Here is a 22,921-nt window from a genome sequence, read left to right as displayed (position 1 = left end):
CCCTGTCACCGCCTGCGTCACCAACACAGGAGTTTTCCACTGACGAAAAAGGCTGTGCAGCCGCCGAGAGGAGTCAGAGCAGGAGGAGCTGCCCCAGCGCTCACTGCCCTCTCCGGACTATGAGAGCCGCACTCCGCCGCCCATAGGAGCCGCTGCCTGACACAGGAGCCACGGTGAGTGCTGCCAGGGACGGGGCTGCCATCATATATAGTGGGTATAAATGCTGCCCTGGTGCATTGGCTCCGGGGCTCGCTGTGCAGCGCTTAGTGCGGGTCCTCCGCTCCCCGATGATTGTTACTTTATGTCTAGTAGCAGCCGGTGTATATATGAGGGTAACTGCAGGGGCTGGTGAGCGAGCCGAGCGCGGCCTCTACAGGACACCCTTGGAATTGCAGCAGGCTTCCCCGCTTTTTTACTCCTTGTGGATACATTTAACTTTATGAATAAAAATGTATAATTCTATTATAATGTACAGTATAAAACATCGGGGTGGCTGCTACGTCATCGCCTGTTCATATTGTCTGGAATTATATCTCTCCGAACAGGTTATTGTCTTTAACTTTTCGCTTTCCAGTTGTTTCAAAACTACATCTGTGGCTCTGTCAGGGCATGCTGGGAGTTGTAGTTTTGCAACAGTTAGGGGGTCGTTGTTTTTGTGTTATCGGTGTATAGGCAGCTATTGCAATAATAGAACTCACTTATAAAGTCTGGATGCTGCGACTTTTGTCTGACTTTGTCGCATGAGTGAGACGTGGAAAAGCTGAGCGATTGTTGTTTTGTAGTCGGTATCGGTTCTGTTGTTTATCGGTTGATGATGATAAAGTGTCTGTGTGTCGGGACACAATGTCGCTATAGAGGGGTCCAGGGCCGCGATCACACTGCCATTCTGACGTCACTCACAAACTTCTTGGCGCCAGCTGAGTGAGGAGGGGTGGAGGGAGCTGCTGACGTGCGGGGAACTTGTGACGTCACTGGACTCCTCTGGGGCAATAGGAAAAGGATGAAGTCATGAGGCGGGATGACTCAAGGGCTGGAAGTGACTTCATGTTTCTGTGGAATGGCTTTTCCCTCCCATTTGTAAAAGTCTTTTTATGGAACTTTTTCAGTCCTTTAAAACTTGTTGATGCCAATCTGTGATTTAGTTTATTTTATATATGTAAATGAAGCGGCTTAATGTGCTAATGTTTACAGAAAGTAGGAGCCAAGATTATTAACCCCTTTAGCACATAGTCTTAGGTCTCCAAACTGTGGACCTCCAGCTGTTGTAAAACTACAACTCCCAGCATGCTGAGAGTTGAAGATTTGCCACCATTCGAAGACCACTGACATAGTTGAATCCTGTTTCTTATTAGAGGAACAACAAGTCCCATTCTTTTAGCTGAGCTGCAATACCAGATACAACCTGTGGACAGGAGTGGTGCTGTTTTTGCGCCAAAATGAAAAAATAGCGCCACACTTATCCTCAATTTTGTAATACCACACACACAACCTGAGGACAAGATTGGCACTGTTTTTTTTTTTTTTTTTTGGGGGGGGGGGGAGAAACATCTGTTTTTCTAATACTTGATAACCCCCTTTAAGACGCTTATCTGATGACAATCTGAATGGAAGCTATGGCCAGTGGATGCATGGCAAGGTGTACAACTATTATTTTTTACCATTAAAGGGTACCTTTCATCAAAAAGACTTTTGATATATTATAGATTAATGTATGCAGAATAACTTTACAATAGCATGTTATTAAAAAATATGCTTCTTTCTATTTAATTTTCCACTTTGCAAAAATGACCCCTAGAGGTCTCCCTACCAGTCCTTTTTTTTTTTTTTTTTTATTATAGATTTCAGACTTATGCTGGAGTCCTAAATCTCAGACTGCAGCCGGGACACAGACAAGCTCAGCACTGCTCCCTGCCAGGGACTTTGTCTGTGTCTCGGCTGCAGTCTGAGATTTAGGACTCCAGCATGAGTCTGAAATCTGTATTAAAAAAAAAGACTGGTAGGGAGACCCCTAGTGGTCATTTTTTCAAAGTGGAAAATTAAATAAAACGAAGCATATTTTTACTTTTTTATAACATGCTACTGGAAAGTTATTCTGCATACATAAATCTATAATATCTCAAAAGTTTTTTTTAATGAAAGGTACCATTTAAAAAGGGGTTGTCCTGTGTTTTTTTTTTTTTGCGCAAAAAGCATTTGTCTATTACACGACAACCCCTTTTTAATGGTAAAAAATAATAGTTGTACTCCTTGTCATACGTCCGCTGGCCATAGCTTCCATTCAGATTGTCATCAGATAAGCATCTTAAAGGGGTTATAAAGTATTAGAAAAACAGATGTGTTTTTTTTTTTCACCCCCCCCAAAAAAAAACAGTGCCAATCTTGTCCTCAGGTTGTGTGTGGTATTACAACGTGGCTCCATTCACTTCAATGGATCCGACCTGCAATACCACACACAAATTGAGGATAGGAGTATATATATATATATATATATATATATATATATATATATATATATATAATTTTTTTTTTTTCATTTTTTAATAAAGCTGGATTGACACATAACTCAATTCTTAAACGTATTTGCTGTTTGTATTCATTTTTTTTCAATGACCAATCTTTATTTTTGTAGTTTTCTAAAATGCTGCTAAATAAGTAAAAAAAAAAAAAAAAATCAAATAAAAATATATATAAAAAGATATATCAAGATAAAATAAAAGATGGAAATGTTGCGTCTGGACATGGAATGTTATATCGGGTTGTATTTTGTAAATAAATAAATGGGTGTACAGGGACCCATTAGGTTGGCACATGTAGCTGCTGTGGGGCATACTACGTTGGATCCATAGTGCCAAGGTGTAATGTTTCCTTACTTAAAGGGGTATTCCAGGCCCAAACTTTTTTTTGTTATATATATATATATATCAACTGGCTCCGGAAAGTTAAACAGATTTGTAAATTACTTCTATAAAAAAATCTTAATCCTTCCAATAGTTATTAGCTTCTGAAGTTGAGTTGTTGTTTTCTGTCTAACTGCTCAATGATGATGTCACGTCCCGGGAGCTGTCCAGCTCCTATGGGGATATTCTCCCATCATGCACAGCTCCCGGGACGTGACATCATCATTGAGCAGTTAGACAGAAAACAACAACTCAACTTCAGAAGCTAATAACTATTGGAAGGATTAAGATTTTTTTTATAGAAGTAATTTACAAATCTGTTTAACTTTCAGGAGCCAGTTGATATATATATCTCAAGTTTTTGCCTGGAATACCCCTTTAAATTCAGGTTGTATTTTGTGATAAAGGAATTGCGTCTATGGGCATAATTGGTTATACCAGTGTTTCCCAATGAGAGTGCCTCCAGCTGTTGCAAAACTACAACTCCCAGCAGGCCCGGACAGCCGTTGGCTGTCCGGGCCTGCTGGGAATTGTAGTTTTGCAACAGCTGGAGGCCCCCTGTTGGAAATCACTGGTTTACCCTATCAATCTGCCCTACAGAATGTATGTTCTCATCTTGCGGATTATATCTGCTGTGTGTGACCAGACAGCAGCGGATTGCACATATTCCCAGGGCAGGTTATGATGCCTTTGTGTCGGATGATGTGTCTCTAATGCATATCCATGGAAGGGATGGAATTTCGTCTCCCTAAGAACGCCCCTCCACCTTCCTACTCCTCAGAGGTCCCCCCCCCCCCCCCTCCTCTCCCTTTTCCCATTATATTGTATTCTGTGGGAAAATTCTTTTATCTCTGCTGAGTGGAGGTATTGTGCGCTAGAGCCGCTCCGGATAAACAGCTGCCATGTAAAAGAGGGTCGTCCTCGCCGGTGGAGAACCGTGTCTTTTTATGAGACATCCCTGGGGTCTCCAGTTTCAGGTGTAGGTAAGTAGCCGTGCTTCTTGTTTTAGCCTTGTCTTCCGTTATGTCACTGTGATTTCTCATATCCAGGCAGACAAGCTGCAGAGATTTCGGTCCGCCTAGTGGGATTTGGATTAATTCCGCTGAGTACAGTCTGACATGCTTATTCCTTTTTTTTCTTTTATTTTTCTTGTTTTTCGTTTTTTTTATATATATATATTTTTGTCTTTCTTTTTTTTTTTTTTTGTTTGTTTATTTTGTTTGTCTGGTGAATGCACCGGTGTTTACATGATTGAAGAATACGATTTATAATTTAAACAATAAAAATAGAAATATTTATTATTTCATTGATTCATAACCAATAGTGAAATCCGTCAATGAAATCTGCAGTTTTCCCTTCTTAGGGTGGGTTCACGCCACGATTTTGCTATACGGTTTCTTAAAAAAAAAAAAAAACGTATGCAACCGTACAGAAAACCGTGCACATAGACTTCCCATTCGAAACCGTATACACCATATTGTATATGGTTGTCTCCGTTTTTCTTACTATACGTTTTTTTTTTTTTTACTTTTTTTTAATTTTCCGGACAGAAAACCGTGGCCTACCACAGTTTTTGGTCCGGGTGAACAACCGTATTATACCGAATACATTTTTTTTAACATGGGAGTCGATGGGAACCGTACAGAACCGTATGTTTTTGACCATACTGTTTTTGACTCTGCAAAGTTTTTTTTTTTTTTTTTTCTTGGAATTTTAATCAAACAAGTGAAACTTTATTCATAATGGCGTGAAAAGTTAAAAACGTATACTTTTTTTTCTTTAAAAACGGATGCAACTGGACCTCATTTTCCAAACCGTATATGGTTTTAAACCGTATACAGATAAAACTTTGTACACACGTTTTGATACAGTTTTGTACGGTTTTGAGGAATCCGTTTTTAAATCAAAGACCTGATAGAGGAACCGTATTGCAAAAACGTGGTGTGAACCCAGCCTTACCTTTCCACGCGATGCCCTAAAGCAGTGTTTCCGCCAGCCTATAGCTCTCCAGCTGTTGCAAAGCTAAAACTCCCATCATGCCCTACAAAAACTACAACTCCTATCAGCTGACAGTTGTAGTTCTGCAGCAGCTGAGGATCCACAGTTGGGGATCACTGGCTTAATTTGAGCCCCCCCCCCCCCCCCCCCCTCTCAAAAGGATTACGCTAAGGCTATGTTTACATGGGAGAATTTCTGTCATGCCGGTTCCGCACTGAAAAGCTTGCGGGGACATTTTTTTTTTGCAGTCTTGCAAAGTTTGAGCAGGACTTGGGTGTCCCCAAAAATTTAAAACCCTATTGACTTCAATGGGATTCTGCCGCGGAATTCCGCATAATTTTAAAGACTGGTTCAGTGTTTTTGCAGAATGCAACAATTCCACAAAGGAAATTCTGCCGTGTGATTGGGACAGTGAAATTTTTGTAAATTCTACTAAATTTGTGTGACCGTAGCCTCAACCTATAAATCTAGGTCTGGATGAACACTCTTGCGTTGGGTGCACTTGCATTCTATATACATGAGTAGTGTGAGGCACCAGGTTGATGTACATGTGACATTAGGATTAGGACAGTAATAGCATTGCACATGAATTGCAGTTCTTTTGAGATTTGTTGTGTATTGGGGGGGGGGGGTTATTTTTTATTTTTTTCCCCTCCATAACTTGTTGCTAGCATCTGTTGGGGTATGTACACTAATCCCACACACAAGTTTTCTTTATGCCTCTTCCCTTTTGGGTGTGATCTCAGTTTTATGGAAAAACCACAGATGGTAAATAAGCCACAACCCGTGTGTATGCCCCTTAGTTGTGTGCTAGGACGGAATGCTTCAGTATAGGACCTGGATAACCAGTGCTTCTGCTACGTCTTGTGGGTTTTCTAAGTTCAATGTGTCTGACGCTTATAAAGCGTTTTTGGTTCTTTATAGAGAAATATTTAGCATATTGCCCTGTATATGTGAGTTTGTGTGCCTGTCTGTATATAGGGCTCTGCCTTCTTCATGGCTCGTGTACTTTGGGTGTTTCTTATATCTGCTACGCTCTATTGCCATTCGACAATCTGGGAATATGCGTGCTGTACGCGTGAACCTGGAGCGAGCTGTCATAACAAGCAGATCCTGTTCTACCACATTTTCTATTCCTTTCCCCAGGATTTGCATCTGAATGATCCAATGACTACTGCCTTGCAAGTTCTGCACGTGGCTTTTTATGGTCTTTAAACAGATGTCTGGCTTTCATGAACGCTGTATACACTCTTATGTATTTCCCCAGGGTCAGATGGAGTAAGACAAGTTTTTGTGTTACATTTTTCTTTGTATATCATAGAGTGCAGGCAGTAGAGAAAAAAAATATGAGCTTTAATATAAAAACAATCATTTTCTGATATTATAGATGGGCTATCACCCAGCTTTCCCTGTCCCCTGAATGGTAAATCTTAGTTTTGTAACAGTATAAAACCAGGTAATGTATAGGCACATCTGTTCTTGATAGGTAAATTCTTTGTGGCAATCCCCATACGTTCTGTATTGTGGTCATATTGGTTATCTTCTAGCTTCCCCAGTGACCCATATAACACACCTTGACAAAAGAAGGCAGCTGGACAATGGCTGTAGGCTATGAGAATACCCCCTGTGTGGTTCCCACAACACAAACAGCTCATGGTGGGGATTCCTGCCTGCTGAGGGTGGGTTCATAAAGCTAGTCATTGGCATTGGTTGCTTTAAACACTCCAAAGGGGTTGTCTAAAATGGGAAAAGTACTTTAAAGGGGGTTGTCCAGGAATAGAAAACACAGCTGATTATTATTATCATTATTATTATAATTTTTTTTTTTTTTTTTTTTTTATGAAAACAGCGCCACACCTGTCCTCAGGTTGTGTGTGGTATTGCAGCTCAGTTCCATTAAAGTGAAGGAAGCCAAGTTGTGATACCACGCACAACCTGAGTAAAGGTGTGGCGCTGTTTATGGAAGATTGACTCTGTTTTCTATTCCTGGATCACCCCTTTAAAGGACATCTGCAGCATAATTAACACTTATCCCCTATCCACAGTATAGGGCATAAGTGTTTGATCGCGGGGGGTCCGACCGCTGGGACCCCCTGTGATCTCCTGTACGGGGCCGCGGCTACTGTGGCTCCCCTGTGCAGGGGGCGTGCCAGCCGCAGCATGACGTTGCAGCCGGCACGCCTCCTCCATACATCTCTATGGGAGAGGCAGGGAGGCAGTGTTCCTGCCGCCCCGTCTCCCCCCTAGAACTGTATTGGGACGGGGAGGAGATGGGGCGTCAATGTCGACCTCTAGGTCGACGCTACGTGCCTGAGCGCTAATGGCGGCGCCCCGTTAGGGAGATCGAGGGGGGTCCCAGCGGTCGAACCCCCCGCGATCAAACACTTATCCCCTATCTTGTAGATAGGGGATAAGTGTATATTGTGCTGCAGTTGTCCTTTTAAGTGGCACAATGGTCTAATGCAGTGGTCTGCAACCTGCGGACCTCCAGATGTTGCAAAACTACAACTCCCAGCATGCCCGGACAGCCAACGGCTGTCCGGGCATGCTGGGAGTTGTAGTTTTGCAACATCTGGAGGTCCGCAGGTTGAAGACCACTGATCTAATGGATCATATAACTTGATCACTAGCAGTCACCAGTGTGTCTCCTATAAACATAGTGTATATTTGATCTTCCAAAATAACTTTTAAGCTGGGATGCTTCAAGCAAACACAGTAAAAAAAGGTTCCCCGCCACATAGAGATGTAAACTGTGCGCAGATGTCCCAGGGTGTACATTGTTTTGGACTTGTACTGCCATGTGTACCATACAGTATAGCAGAGGCTCGTTCATTCCTGAAATTCCTGGATATATGGATAATACCGAAGGAAAGGGTGAGAACAAGGGAGCGTTCTAGTACATTCCCATACTATTCCCAGATCACACCCATGATTAGGAAGACTCTGGCGCACAGTCAAGGGGTTGGGGTGGTCTCTGCCAGAGGTCGTCTGAAGGGATTGCTTTCCTCCTATGTAGAAATAGATGTTTTTATTTTTGAGCTAAACATCCAATGCTTAGAACCAGTGTGTGCAGAGTGCTGTGCCCCCTACAGATGACGGGCTCCTGGTATTTCGTATTTCTTTTCCCAAACTTCTTGGCTCTGCACCTTTAACGCTCCCTGCTCGGTGGGAGTGGCGGTGCCAAACAAGAATTCCTGCGGTTTTGGTCCATCGACTCTTGTACTTGTTTAAAAAGCTGTTTTTAGTAAAATAGATGAGTAAGATGGCTGAGCCAAGAACAGAATGTCTTTTTTGGCAGCTGCAAGTGAGGCAGATTATTATTATTTTTTTAATAACCTGAAATAAAATGAAGTTAAATAGTTCTTCTTGTATGGAGTAGAATGTTGGACTTAACACATGCTGAATGAAAAATATTAAAAAAAATCCTGCCTTGCTATTTAAAAACTTTTTTTTTTTTTTTTTTTTTTTTTTGTGAGTTGTGAGACTAGCAGAATATATGGTGGTTAACTTATCAGTATCCTTTCCCTGTATGACTGTATGCACATCTGTGTGCCTATACTGCATTGTACAGCAAACGCCCCTGCCCTTGTATGACCTACACGTGACATTGGTAATCAATTACGTTAGACCATTAATCCTGTATTACCGATCATGTCTTCGCTTTGTTTACAAAGTTCTCTTAGGGTTTGGAAAGTAGAAGTGGGCGGTTTATCTGTACTGCCCATATACACGGCATGAGAATAAAAAATAAATAAAAATAGGAGGACTAGTCTCTGATGCCAGGTCATTTTTTTACAGGGATGATTTAGGGCTGCTCAGATCAGTTAAAGTGTACCTGTCGTCACGAAAAACTTTTTATATAATGTAGATCATACCATTATATGTATATTTGTAACATACATTAGTTAAAAATTGTGTATATTTTTGGGTGAAAAAAATGCTGTCTCTGCAGCTATTGCCTGTGTGTCTCTATGGGGAGTCCGAATACAGGAAGTGAGGGTGGGACAAGCGGGCATCTGTGCAGGCTCCTGGCTTGTCAATCATCCTGATGTATGAGCCCATTGCAAGTCATAGAGCCTCACTGCACAGAGCCCTGCTTGTCCTCGGTGCACAGAGCCCTGCTTGTCCTCGGTGCACAGAGCCCTGCTTGTCCTCGGTGCACAGAGCCCTGCTTGTCCTCGGTGCACAGAGCCCTGCTTGTCCACCCACACTTCCTGTATTTGGACTCCTCATAGAGACACACAGACAATAGCTGCAGGGACCAAAAATATATACATATATTTTAACCAATGTATATTACAAATATATAATTGTATTATCTACATTATACAAAAAGCTTTTGTTGATGACAGGTACATTTTAAAAGTGCGTTCCCACCTGGCGTATACGCAGTGTATTTCATGCTGCGCAAAATTTACGGCAGCAGCGGGAAATACGCTGCATATTCCTTGCTCACTATACCCACAAGGCTTTCCGGCGGCAGCCCTCTGTGTGATGAGTTTTGGAGGCGAGGCCGTGTGACGGCATGACTGTGACGCGCGGCTCCGCCTCCAAAACGCACTGCACACACAGGGCTGCCGCCGGAAAGCCTTGTGGGTATAGTGAGCAAGGAATATGCTGCGTATTTCCCGCTGCTGCCGTAAATGTTGTGCTGCGTATACGCCAGTTGGGAACGCACCCTTAAAGCCATGTTTAAATAGCTGAAAATAGGCAGAATGTCCGCTCAGAAAACTGACATTTTGCACATTTGGTTGTTTTGGTGCCGCTAGGATCGCTGGGAGATGCAGTGTCCATAGATGGCAATGCATTTCCAAGCAGAACCGTTCAATATTTCTGCGGATGTCAGAATCAGGATTTCCGCAGAAGAAACCTTTTTTTTTTTTTTTTTCTCGCCGTGTGCACAGTGCAACAGGATCCCTTTTGAAATATTTCGCTCGGAAATTCCACCGTGTGAACATAGCCTTAGGGTCCAACTCCTGGCACCCACCTGTTAGCTGCTTGATGGGGCCACAGAGCCCCAGACCCTTCCTTGTTTACCAGACATAACTCTGTAGGTTTGGTAGCAGCTGTGCCTGGTGTTACAGTTCAAAAACAATAAGTGCAACAATTATTTATCAATGTGCCTAGAGATGAGCGAAGTTACAGTACTTCGATTCTGCACGAACCTCGCGGCTCGGCCGCGAGGTTCGTGCAGGATCGAAGTACTGTAACTTCACTCACCTCTAGGCACATTGATAAATGAATGTTGCACTTATTGTTTTTAAAATGTAACCGTGCACACTGCATGAAGAGCGAGCACTGCTGTGTCCATACTCTGCACTATGCAAACAAATTTCCATCGCAAGGCAAGCGAGCACTTGTTTCTGTAAAAGGAGCCAAAACTCAACTTATTTTTTTTTTTAGGTCCCGATGTCCTCATGTGACCCTTTGACACAAAGCTTGGGTGACACTGTGCTACTGGCTCCCCCTGACCGTTTAGCACCGCGCTCACTTTGTACCAGCCCAGCTAGTAAATCCGCTTAACACTGTGTCCTTTCTAGTGCAGTCTAGAGCCACTTCATAAAACATCTGGCAGCAATCGACTTTACATAATTCAGCGGGAAACAATTGCAGAACTTCTGAAACCCAGACTGCTCTTACTATTTGTGCGGAGACTTTGTAAGGTCGGCTGTATTGACCTGACTGCTGTTGCAGGATAAAGTTGCGTAGATGGTTGCAAGGTTTCCTTTTTTTTTTTATTTTTTTTTTATTTATTTATTTTTTCATATTTTATGTTTTATTTTATTTTATTTCCTCTTTAAAGAAACAAGAAAACAAATACAACTTGAACACAAATTCCCCACTTCAAATAAGACGACAGTGAATATACTGTGAAGTTCTGCTCTAGTCAGTAATTTTCTAGTTTTTGGGAAAGCTGGGGGAAACCCAGTATACAACCAAAGGGTAGAAGAGTCCGTCTCGGCCCCACCCCCAGCATTTCCAAGCTGCTAAATGGCAAACCTGCCTAGAATTCCAGCACTGGAATAGTGGGAGCTGTATTACTGCATTACTTGATTTGCCATTCTGAAATGTAGGAAAGCTGTGTGGGAGTAAATATGCACTTTCCTATTAGTCCGAGGACAAATATATAAGGAAGCTACAGAATAGGAGATTCCCCAGGATGTAAAACATGCAAAATATGTTGACATTATACAGATAAAGATTTTTTTTATTATCCTTCTCCCCATTTTACACCATTTTTTTTACACGGCTGATACAGCGAAGGATGAAGGAATGTTGTCTTTGCCCTGTGAGTTGAGGCCACCCTGAAAGCTGATCCCAGGTCAGCATCTGTCAAAGAAGATTTAAGTGTCTAACCTGTTTTAAGGACGTGGTAGACCAGTGTTTCCCAACAAATGTGCCTCCAGCTGTTGCAAAACTCCAACTCCCAGCATGCCCGGACAGCCTTCGGCTGTCCGGGCATGCTGGGAGTTAGTTTTGCCACAGCTGGAGGCACATTGGTTGGGAAACACTGTGGTAGACAAATGGAGAAATTAAAGGGTTACTCCTGAGGGAAAATTAATGTTTTTAAATCAAATGGTGCCAGGAAGTTTTTTTTTTTTTTTAGATTTGTAAAGAACTAATATTTAAAAATATTAACCTTTCCAGTACTTACCAGCTGCTGTGTGCTCCAGAGGAAGTTGTGTAGTTCTTTTTAGTCTGACCATAGTGCTCTCTGCTGCCACCTCTGTCCGTGTCAGGAACTCTCCAGAGCAAGAGAGGTTTGTTATGGGGGATTTGCTCCTACTCTGGACAGTTCCTAACATGGACAGAGGTGTCAGCAGAGAGAACTGAACACAAATCTGTAGAACGTTCTGGCACCAGTTGATTCGAAAACGTTAAAGGGGTTATCCAGGAAAAAACTTTTTTTATATATCAACTGGATCCAGAAAGTTAAACAGATTTGTAAATTACTTCTATTAAAAAAATCTTAATCCTTTCAGTACTTATGAGCTTCTGAAGTTACGGTTGTTCTTTTCTGTCTAAGTGCTCTCTGATGACACCTGTCTCGGGAAACGCCCAGTTTAGAAGAGGTTTGCTATGGGAATTTGCTTCTAAACTGGGCGGTTCCCGAAACACGTGTCATCAGAGAGCACTTAGACAGAAAAGAACAACCGTAACTTCAGAAGCTCATAAGTACTGAAAGGATTAAGATTTTTTTAATGGAAGTAATTTACAAATCTGTTTAACTTTCTGGAGCCAGTTGATATAGATAGATATAGATATAGATATAGATATATATATATATATATATATATATATATATATATATTAGGGATGTAAGAAAAAATCGATTTGCGCGATTATCGCGATTTTTTGTTCCGCGATACTGAATCGATTTTAAAATTCTGAGAATCCATTTTTTTTATAAATTATTATAATTAACATTTACTGTATTTCACTCACTGAGTCACAGTCCTATTTGTCTGTCTTATTTTTTTCATAACACTTAAACTCCTGATCACTAGTTGGCAGTGTACCTGTTATCAGCTCTGTCCCACTCGCAGGCTGCTACCGCGAGACTACAGACTCGGAACAAACAGGAAGGAGAACGTACGCACTCACAGGACAACTCGCGCGGGACCTTGTTCTTTCTCAGCTAGAATAAGTTTTCCCAAGCTTTTAATAGGGAATATCGCGATATATCGTGATAAATCGCCAACATGACAGTATCGCGATATATTGCGATATATCGAATCGCCACCCTGGTATCGCGATTCGAATCGAATCGCCAAATTATTGGCGATTCACACCCCTAATATATATATATATCTATATCTATCTATCTATCTAAGTTTTTTTTTCCTGGATAACCCCTTTAATTTTCCTCAGGAGTACCCCTTTAAGGTTGCAGTCTAGGTACCAAGTCCAATGAGCTGCGATATCCATGTAGAGACCCCTGGTTCTATATGCAATGTTGTCTGCCCTGCAGTGTGAGGGTTCTCGGCTGCAGGCGGACTATGAATGCCTCTTTATGAACTCTTGAACCTTGACCTGTGTCAACACAAGTGCAGGGAGGGATGTGCAAAGTTTTGCACTCTGTGGTATGGCAGCCGAGTCACACATTGCAAGGTAATGTAAAAAAAAATAAAAAATAATAATTCCACTGATTCACAGCACATAGTGTACTGCATTGGTGCCAGGCATGAGGTGCTGCATGCACTTTGTCATGTACATGGCAATTGGTCACACAGTAAGGAGTTAAATGAATGGTTTAGACCTACATGTTCTCAAGCAGTGTCCGCATGCTGTACATTAAATGAGACACCAGGGCCATGGCTGGAGTCTCACATAACAAGGTTGTAAATTATTAACTAGCGCACCGCTTCCCCGCTCTGCAAATATCGCACTAATTCAGCTTTAATCACCTGCCCAGTGCACTTGGCCAGGGTGAAGTTTCCGTTTGCTAAGGCTCGTATTATTATTCACCGCCCCTGATATTGGCCCTAAAGACTGTCCCAGAAACGACTAATGGACATCTTGAAAAATATTTTAGATGTGTTTGTCCTGTAAGGATTTGGTGCTGGGTAAACAGAGAATGTTGCTGTGGGATGGTCTTCTAGACGTTTCCTCGTCTGTATTTGCGAAGAGTATGAATAGTGATAGGGTTAGGAGAAGACGGATTTTATCTGAAAATTACATATTTTGTCATCTTGAGGAGACAAACTGGCATACAAGCAATAGGGCTGGGCGGTATACCGGTTCATACCGAATACCGACATTTTTGTGCTGCACGATATGAATTTTAACCCATACCCCAATACCGGTTGGGCCCCTGAATGAATTATCAGCCCAGTGCTGCGCTGTCCCCACATCGGGGAACTAATCATATGTGACCCGCAGGCTCTGTTCTGCCCCCCCCCCCCCCCCCCAAAATTAATTATTAGCGCTGCGCTGTCCCTATCGGGGTACTACTCACATATCACCCGCAAGCGCTGCCCTCCTCGTCCTCCTGTTTGTTGCGGCCACCGGCACTGACACTCCATACCAGTGGTCTTCAACCTCCAGATGTTGCAAAACTACAACTCCCAGCATGCCCGGACAGCCAACCGGGCATGCTGGGAGTTGTAGTTTTGCAACATCTGGAGGTCCGCAGGTTGAAGACCACTGCTCTATACTGTATCCCTATGCCCGGGCTGCAAAAGGTAAACAAAATAAATTTTAACTCTCCCTGCCCGTCGGTCCGGACTGGCTTCCTAGGGAATGGAACGTCGGAGAGCCGTCAGCCTATCACCCGCTGCAGCCGGCTTCTTACATGACAGTGGGCTCAGCCTATCACCGGCCGAGGCGGAACATCGCTGCGGCCGGTAATAGGCTGACAGCTCTCAGACGTTCACGTCCCCAGGTAAGGCCGACGTCAGAACATGCATTAGTTTATTTTTGTTTACCTTTTGTAGCCCGGGCATAGGGATACAGTATAGAGTGTCAGCGCCGGCGGCCGCAACAAACGGGAAGACGAAGAGGCAGCGCTTGCGGGTGACTTGAGTAGTACAGTGCAGCACTGGGCTAATAGTAAATTTTATTTTTATTTTTTGGGGGGGGGGGGGGGGGGGGAACCGTTATATACCGTGGAACCGCCATAAGTTACAATGGGTACTTACTCATGGGTAAGAAGTATGCAAAGTAACTCTCTTAAAGGGCCTCAAAACATGATTGGGGTTTATATGCCAAACTGTAATCTCTCCCAAAATGAAGTTTCCCATCTGCACTTTTTCCCTTCTATAAGGAACTCTGTCTTGGTATGTAATTCCCAATAATGTCTTAAGAATCAATGGTTGATTTTGAGGCAAGACCCCTCCAGTAAGTCACGTGTGTGGAGAAAGTAATTTTCCTCTTGGAGGAGAGCTACCTTGCAGGAATTGCTGGAATGGGATCGTACTACAATGACTTCCTCTGTTCCTGGCTTTCACCACTCTGACTGCACAGTACTTGTAGTTATACAAGAAAGGAAGCGCACTATTTCCTAGCAGTCTCCCATTGAGGCAATGCACCTCGTCGTAACCAGTCATACTCGGCCCTGACGTCAGTATAACTTGCTAGTAAAGCTGTGAAAAAAAGTTTCCTGGCGCTTCCCCATCACGGTTCCTAGGCTGTTGTCACGTCCGTCAGTAAACACACAGGCAGACTACTGAGTCACTCTGAGTCATCTTTCCAAATAATGCTTGTGCCGTGATGTCTGCTTCTCGTTCCCTCCTACATACTACTAATATTAAACCGATACCTCGTATGTGTGCAATAAAATCGTGATCCAGCGCAGCGCAGCTATTCACTCTCTGAGATTACTCAAGGCAGAGACAAGTGTCATCGAGCCGCACTCCTAGATGTAAGATCGAACGCAATGCAAAATGATCAGTCGTGTATAGGCGTGCTTTTTGTGCCCACCATACTGAGCTCACTCATTATTTCCATATGCTATGGCATTTAGGGGGTTAACAGGTTGCCCCCGTAAGAGCAGAGGAGGGGTGGAATCCAACTAGAACATAATCAGATCTGAAGCACAAAATGTCCTTGTCTGAAACCTGTTCTCGTTGATATGTCCAGAGGCTAAAAAAATCTCAGACTGGAAGGGGGGAAAGGCTGCAATTCTGTGCAATGGATGTGTTTTTGTTTCCGAGTTTCATTTAATAAGATGCTCTGCCTGTATTTCCCTGGGGAGGTACAGCATGCAAATCATGCGAGAAGTATTCTCTGAAGAGCGAGGCGCTTTTTCTCCCCCTTTGCTCTTCTCGGTAAATGAGCTTGCTCAGGCTGAATGGGATGTGACAGGAAGCAGTTGCTGCATTATTACAGTCCGGCATGTTTCCTGTACGTTTTAGAATGGGGCTGTTGTAATTATACAGCATTAACATTGGTTGTAGTTATTACTCATTTCATTCTGTTTATTTAGTGATATGTTGTAACCTTCTATTCAACATGGAATGACTTAATTTGTGCATTAAATGCTTTCATTTAGCCACAGGTTGAAGACTACTACTGTAGACAAAACGCAGTATTGCTAGTCATGAAGAATGACTTAACTCTGGAAAGTAACATTTTCTCTTTTATTTTATTTTCTCAGGACTGTGAAAACTACACAATAGCCATGAGTGGGTTACTGAAACGCAAATATGAAGCATTGGAAGAGGACTTTACATACTCCTCTTCCTCCTCATCCCCTTCGTCATCATCCACCTCTTCTGGAGGAGAATCAGACGATGAGTTTAACTACAGCCCGAGGCCGCTCCTGAGCGACTTTACCCGTAAGTAAACTAGATGACTCTTGTGTTACTTATGTGCGATTCTGTTTAAAAAGCCATACAAATCTCTAATGGATAATAGGCAGGATTTTCTTAGACTTGCCAGCAAGCATCTCATCTCCCAGCTGTTGTGCTCTATGACAGTAAACTAGACTTTAAATAATCTGCATAGTTTCCGTAGCAGAAGCAGTAAAGATGTCAACTCTTCACCACCTGAGTAAACACTGAGAACTTTCCTTGGCTTAAATCTATAAGCTTGGTGCTCGAAAGTCATATACATTCCTCTAGAGCGCTCGCTGAGATTTTATCCTTAAAGCTTTCCTTACACTACCATGTTTACAGTTGTGTTTTTTTCCGGTTGGTTACGGCAAAAGCTGCCTTGGCTCGATAGTGCCTATTAAGTGAATATGTTTAAAGACTCAAAATCAATAGAGGCTGACCTTTTAAAAAAATAAAAAATAAATAAGTTTGTATGTTAGCAAAATTTGCAGATCCTTTTTTGTGTACTGATAGATGTTTTTATTTATAGCAACGTCCATCTTAAAGAAGGCAAAGCGGGCTAAAAAGAACAAAGTTCAGTTTGATCGGGTGATCGTCTTCTACTTCCAACGATGCCAAGGTTTCACAAGCGTGCCAAGTCGTGGAGGTTGCACTCTGGGAATGCGGCGAAAACACAACTACAGCATTCAGTTCACATTGGAAGAATTTTCCAGGGAACAGTTGAACAGGCGTAGGGAGAAACTAATGGAGCGATTAAAAGAAGAGAAGCTCTTGGCTCTAAAGAATATGGTAGGTTTCACCATATGTTAGATTATAATAGCTAATATTATAACACACGGAATTTATCAAGAGACACACTCCTTTTCATAAGTTCAAGCTCTTTCCAGGCTGCCCCATGCGGCAGCTTCAGATATCTACAGCCCTGAACTGGTGTAGATTTCCACTATAACTTATGGCTGCTAGCAGGCATAAACTATAACATTTGTGAAACCCCACACCCCACTACCCAGCCACTTGGTGAATGTGGCAAAGATCAATAAAGAGTCACAAGCTAAATGAATACATTCTATCCATAGTTTTTGTTACTTTTGGCTTAAAGGAGATGTCCGGAGCAGACTTTTTCTATTCCATCCTGCCCGGGCTGCCAAAAAAGACAAAACAAACTTTCACTTACGTTCCTACGTTCCCCCGGAGCTCCGGGGGAACGTAGGAAGGTAAGTGAAAGTTTTTGTCTTTTTTTGCAGCCCGGGCAGGATGGAATAGAAAGTCTGCACCGGACATCGCCTTTAACATCTCCTAATATGGAAAAAAAGACAAGTAATTGTGTTCGTAGACAAGTCCTGGCAATGATACCTTCTTTATACTGACCTTGTAAAATAGCTTGTTTTCAGCTCTCATATACCCATGTCCTGTATGTTGTTTATATTACTATTTTCAGTTGTTTTATTTAAAACCTTTTTTTGTTTTCTTTAGTTTACAAAGAATGGTACAATAGAGTCAGAAAAGGCCAATAACCTCAGCATAGACGACATCTGCGATGAAGATATTGATATGACCAATGCAGAAGTCGAAGATGGTTTTAGTCCACGAATGTACCCTCCCAAGAGACGTCGGGTGTTGTTAAAGAGCGAAGGCGTGAAGAAGATTGACAAAAGTGAAAAGCATGAACTTAGTGAAATCCGGAAGTCAAGAGAAGAATGTGGCTGCGATTGCCAAGACTTCTGTGAGCCAGAGACTTGTAGTTGTAATTTGGCCGGCATCAAATGTCAGGTGTGTATCAGTTTTTGTGAAGTGTGGTCTTTAGAAGTTTCTTTTGCCCAGCTTTTTATTTCTTTCTTTGCATACGTTCTGTTTCCCTTGCCCTTATATGAAAGTAAATATAAATATCTTTTGTTGCCGTAGTAATTGGATGGCAGATCAGTCTTGGACAATGAAATTGTCCAGCACTGAACCCTATTCAAAACACATTTATAGGTGGTGTTACAAGGATGACTATGGAGTTACAAAAACATTACTTAGTGTTATGTCTTTGTCTTTTTTTTCCAGAGAGACCATTCATCTTTCCCATGTGGATGTACCAAGGATGGATGTGGAAACCGAAATGGAAGAGTAGAATTCAATTCGTCCAGGGTACAGACCCATTTTATCCATACGGTTATGAAACTTGAGCTTGAGGAGAAAAGGCAAAACAACAACAATAATATTAATAATGATGATGGGAATGACGAGCCTGAAATGTCATGCAGTGAAAGACTGAATCCTTTTGGGTGCTCCTCTGTCGAACCTAATGAAGATCAAGAAATGACTGGTCCCACCACTGCCATCTGCACCACCACATCCGCTGCCCCTTATCATTTCAACATAGACTTGGAGCCAGCAAGTGAAAATAGTTGCAGCAGTGACACAACGGACAGCTCCTCCACCTCTGGTCAGAGTGACAGCTCTGAAGGCCCATTCGAACTTGCGTCTTCGTCTGATAAATCCCAGTCAGATTTTGAAGAAGACTATCTCGCTAGGATTCTTCATTTCAACGACTCAGAGTACGAGGAGAACAGCAGTGACTGCCAGGACAACTTGAGCTTCTTTCACAATACAGATTTTTTCTGCGATAAGGTTTACGAATCGCTCTACAGCTCAGAAAAATCAGCTAGCGGATTGTACTCCAACTCTGTATCGAACATTTCAAAATGTGTGGACGAAAATGCAAACCAGGGTGCGGATTGCTTTACTGACAATGAGGTATCCATGGCCATCTCTACTGATTCCACTGTGGCACAAGGAGAGCCAGTCTTAAAAAACTATATGGACATCAGCCTTTCCTCGGAAGCATTTGATATTCCTGATGAAACGGACTACAATTTTGGACCCCTTTACAATTCATTGAATGAATATGAAAACTTGTGTTCCCAGCAATGTCTGGTGACTCTCCTTCCTGGATTTACCCCAGCTACAGACACTACGGCGAGCTTCTTGGAATCTTTGATAAGCTCTTCAGAGTCCTGTGGTGACAATCAATACTTAGAGGATGCCTTAAAATCGCCATCTCCTTTTGAATCCCTCATTGCGTGAATCCAAGCTGTGGATTATTTTGCAGGAACAGTCAATACAATGAATAAAAAGGAATGTTTCTATGTTGATTTTTACATGGATAACGATATATTTTGGTCTTTTTATGGGGAAAAGCGCCTTTTTTTTTTTTCTTTTCTTTTTTGGAACACTGTCCCTGCAGTCTGTTTACCTTACATCTGTTTGAACAAAATTTTTGTTTTTGTAAAAGACTTTGTACATAGAGTTTGGGAAAAAAAAATTCTTACGTTTGTGGACCTGTGAAAAGCTATTCTTTTATGAATGGGTATAGAAGTATTCCCATATAAACTGTGTTCAATGCTTTTAAGATAAACTCTATTCATGTATTTATTGTAAAAAGAAATATTTGCAGAGGTAGTGTGCACTACTCGGGTTTACAAAAAAATGAAAAACGCATACTTTATACAGAGCTGTTTTATTTATTGCAAATTCCAGGAATGAGACTGAAGCTTGAACTAGCATGAGTTTTATTTAAATTGGAAATACCTCAGATGTATTATGAGTACAATCATATTTTTTTCCATAATATATCTGCATTTATTTATAGACATTTTTTTTTTCCTCCCTAACTTCTGTACCATAAGTTAAATGTTCATACATTTTCTCTTTCCCTATTGTGCAATATTACAGCAGCAGTCTCCATTAATTCAATACACCACTGGTAATATGAAAAAGCACAAGGACGTTATTGGGAATGACAGCATTTGCCATCCTTGGTAGATTTAAATTAATTTCACCCCCCACCCCCAGACGTTTCATTTGTGCTCCTTTACAAGCCATATTTTTTAGTTCAATTATTTAATCTTTCTTTAAGTTATTTTCATATTTATTTGCTATATCTAAGGATTTCGCCATAAGATTCTATGCAGCTGAATGCGCTCCCAGTTGGGGCACCCAGTCAGCTGAACATGGTGCGGAACCGTTGCAATATAAATAATGCTACATCGAGCCACAACAGTATGAGCAAACACTAAGGGGGAAATTTATCAATGCTTTCACCGAAAAACTGGTGAAAAAGAAATGCACATTCTTGCGCAAAGCACTACATTTTTGCATAAAACACATAAAAGGTTGCAAATTTTTGTCCAAGTAAGTGCTAAAAAATGTCCGACATTTTTTCGCTAAAACATAAACAAAACAAAAAAAACATTCATAAATTCCCTCCTTTCCATCTGCTTAATGGAAACCCTAGATCAGTGTTCCCCAACTTGTGGCTCTTCAACTGCTGCAAAACTACTATAAATGCTGTCCGGGAACACTGGGAGTTGTAGTTTTGCAACAGCTGGAGAGTCATGGGTTTTGAAATACTGGCCTTAAAGGATCAGTTCTGTGTTGCCCATACTATATGGTCCCGGCTATTTATATATAAAAACATTTTTATTTTTTTTGTTTCTCATATGAAAGTTATCTATATGTAAAACAACATGAATTATTTATTGCTTTACAACCTTTAAAACACAGTGACTATATTTGGTGTTTTTTTTATTTTATTTTGTTTTATTTTAATTTTATTTTTTATCCAGTCCACATGTATTTAAGTGAAAAGCGACACTATTTAAGCTTTAAATTTTAAATGCGTATATTTAATTGATAGTGTTTAATTAAAAAAAAAGCAAAACAAAAACATTTATAGTGTCTATTAAGATGAAATTGTGTTTTATATATATCTTATTTCTCTAAATTATAAAAAAAACTTTGTTATTAATGCCAGAGACCAACACCCATTCTATACTACATTTTTCTTATTTTTTTCTTTTTTTTCTTTTTGAGCTGCTCTACCAAAAGGTTCCCTAGTACCATTGTGAAAGAAAGCATCAAACAGCCTTTTTCAGTACCAGCCTACTGCCATACCCGTCCGATACCAGGTCATCATATTTAATTTTATGACGGTTGCCGTTTTTTCGTGTGACCGAATTCACTACTGTGAAAAACTGTTCTGCGCGACAGGACAAACTTTTGGAAATGACACATTTTTTGGCGATGCTGGGGTGTCCTTTGTAAGAGGGGACTGCCAGCTCTGCCTCAATATGATGCTAGCTCGTGTACTGTTCAGGCAATGTAAGAGTTAAGAATACCATCCCCTCACCCTACTCCCACCCCAATAGTATTAAATTTGCAGAAATGTATGTAAATGTGAGTTAAAAAAAAATGTGAATATGGTCTAAATCAGTAGGCTCCAACCTGTGACTTTTCCACTTGATGCAAAAGTATAACTCCCAGCATACCCGGACAGCCAACGGCTGTCCGGGCATGCTAGGAGTTGTACTTTTGCACAGTTGGCGGCATTCTGCTTGGAAAACACTGGGTTACACTATCAATCTGCCATATAGAGGGTATGTTCACATGTTGCGGAATTGCTGTGAGTTGTAGTTTTGCCACAGGTTGGAGACAGCTGGTCTAAGTTGTGTGCCAAAGGTATGCAATGCATATAAAGTTTATTTAATCACCGGAGTAAATGTGCCGTAACACTGTTCCATTTGAGACTGGTTGATATCATGGTTGATCCATCATATTCACGCACTCTGGCCCTATGCATTAAATAAGGTGTAGTTGGCGTTTCGGTGCAATGCAAAATATTGTTTCGACATAATCCTCATTCTAGCGATACACACAAGTGCCTTTGCCAGCACTACTTTTGTATGCCGGTGTTATTATTGTACCCATATGTCTTTAATGTCAATCTAGTAGTAGAAGTGGTAGTGAGCATCATCTGATCAGCAATACTGGCTTGTTCAGAGTTCCTTATTTGTTGCTTCATGGCTCATCCCATATTACACTTTATGTATTTGAGTGTCTGGGGGCATTGAATTGTATGCTAGGTTAACCATAGCTGTGTGCCTATAGGCTCTCTGTGAAGTTAAAGGGGTATTCCAGCCTTATCCCCTATCCAAAGGCCGTCACGCCCCCCTCCCATAGACCTGTATAGAGTGGGCATGGCGTCACGAGGGGGCAATGAGGTTTCCAAGACTGGAGACCCGGCCCAGCAGCGGGCCCTCCGTGATCAGACATCTTATCCCCTATCCTTTGGATAGGGGATAAGATGTATTTGACTGGAATACTCCTTTAAGCTATGGGGACATACCCCCTTTTTTTTATTATTATTTATTTTATCTTTTTTAAGCATTTCAAGTAATAAACATTCCCACTAAAGCTTGATGACCCTCTAAACGGAAATAGACTGGTCCTGGCAGCAAAACTCTCTCAAGGTTCTGAGTGTTTTGTCTTTGAAATGCTGGTGATCCTCTGGTACTCGTTTTCTATTTATTGGCACTAATACCATGTTGTTACAACATTCCTGGGTTACTTTGCATAACAGATATATATATAGAGAATATTAATTTAAGGTAAATTAAATATCCTGCCTTCATAACTTTGTGCATTTTAATTTATTTGTTTGTGCCAAAAGGAAAAAAACAAACTTCAGATTGTATTTTGTTTAATTTTATGTAACAATGTCTCATGGGTATTTATTGACACGGCTTGTAACTATCTTTAAGGAACCTCTCACAATTGCTAAACTTTGCCATTTCTTTGTAAATACTGTTTTTTTTTTTCCGTATTTTTTTAAAGCAAAGAGTTTCTGCAACTGCTGTCTGTCATTTCATTAAAGCAATATGAAGAAAATATCCATTACACTTTAAATAAAAATATAAAATTTACTAT

The 22,921-nt window shown here is 41.4% G+C and overlaps 1 protein-coding gene across 4 annotated transcripts; it reads left to right on the top strand.

Moving 5' to 3' along the window:
- Positions 1–16: 16 nt before the first annotated feature.
- On the top strand, positions 17–22,911 carry CSRNP1 (cysteine and serine rich nuclear protein 1). 4 transcript variants are annotated; one of them, XM_056519656.1, is made up of 5 exons: positions 17–173; positions 15,994–16,174; positions 16,701–16,960; positions 17,645–17,941; positions 18,218–22,911. In XM_056519656.1, the coding sequence occupies exons 2-5, from the start codon at positions 16,018–16,020 to the stop codon at positions 19,238–19,240; spliced, it is 1,737 nt and encodes a 578-aa protein (XP_056375631.1). In that variant the 5' UTR covers positions 17–173; positions 15,994–16,017; the 3' UTR covers positions 19,241–22,911. The 4 variants fall into 4 exon arrangements, with proteins under 4 accessions (XP_056375631.1, XP_056375630.1, XP_056375632.1 ...); XM_056519655.1 differs by lacking the exon at positions 17–173 and adding an exon at positions 1,001–1,077; XM_056519657.1 differs by lacking the exon at positions 17–173 and adding an exon at positions 3,777–3,880.
- Positions 22,912–22,921: the final 10 nt, after the last annotated feature.

This window comes from Hyla sarda, chromosome 5, assembly GCF_029499605.1.
Source record: "Hyla sarda isolate aHylSar1 chromosome 5, aHylSar1.hap1, whole genome shotgun sequence".
Taxonomy (NCBI): domain Eukaryota; kingdom Metazoa; phylum Chordata; class Amphibia; order Anura; family Hylidae; genus Hyla; species Hyla sarda.
The sequence above is the reverse complement of the archived record's forward strand: the minus strand, read 5'-3'. Positions and strand labels throughout refer to the sequence as shown.

Excerpts from the sequence above, each read along its gene's own strand:
- CSRNP1 (XM_056519655.1), top strand. The coding sequence starts at position 1,009 with ATGAGGCGGGATGACTCAAGGGCTGGAAGTGACTTCATGTTTCTGTGG. Across the intron at positions 16,961-17,644 it reads TCTTGGCTCTAAAGAATATG|TTTACAAAGAATGGTACAAT; the intron begins GTAGGTTTCACC and ends TGTTTTCTTTAG. Across the intron at positions 17,942-18,217 it reads TGGCCGGCATCAAATGTCAG|AGAGACCATTCATCTTTCCC; the intron begins GTGTGTATCAGT and ends TTTTTTTTCCAG.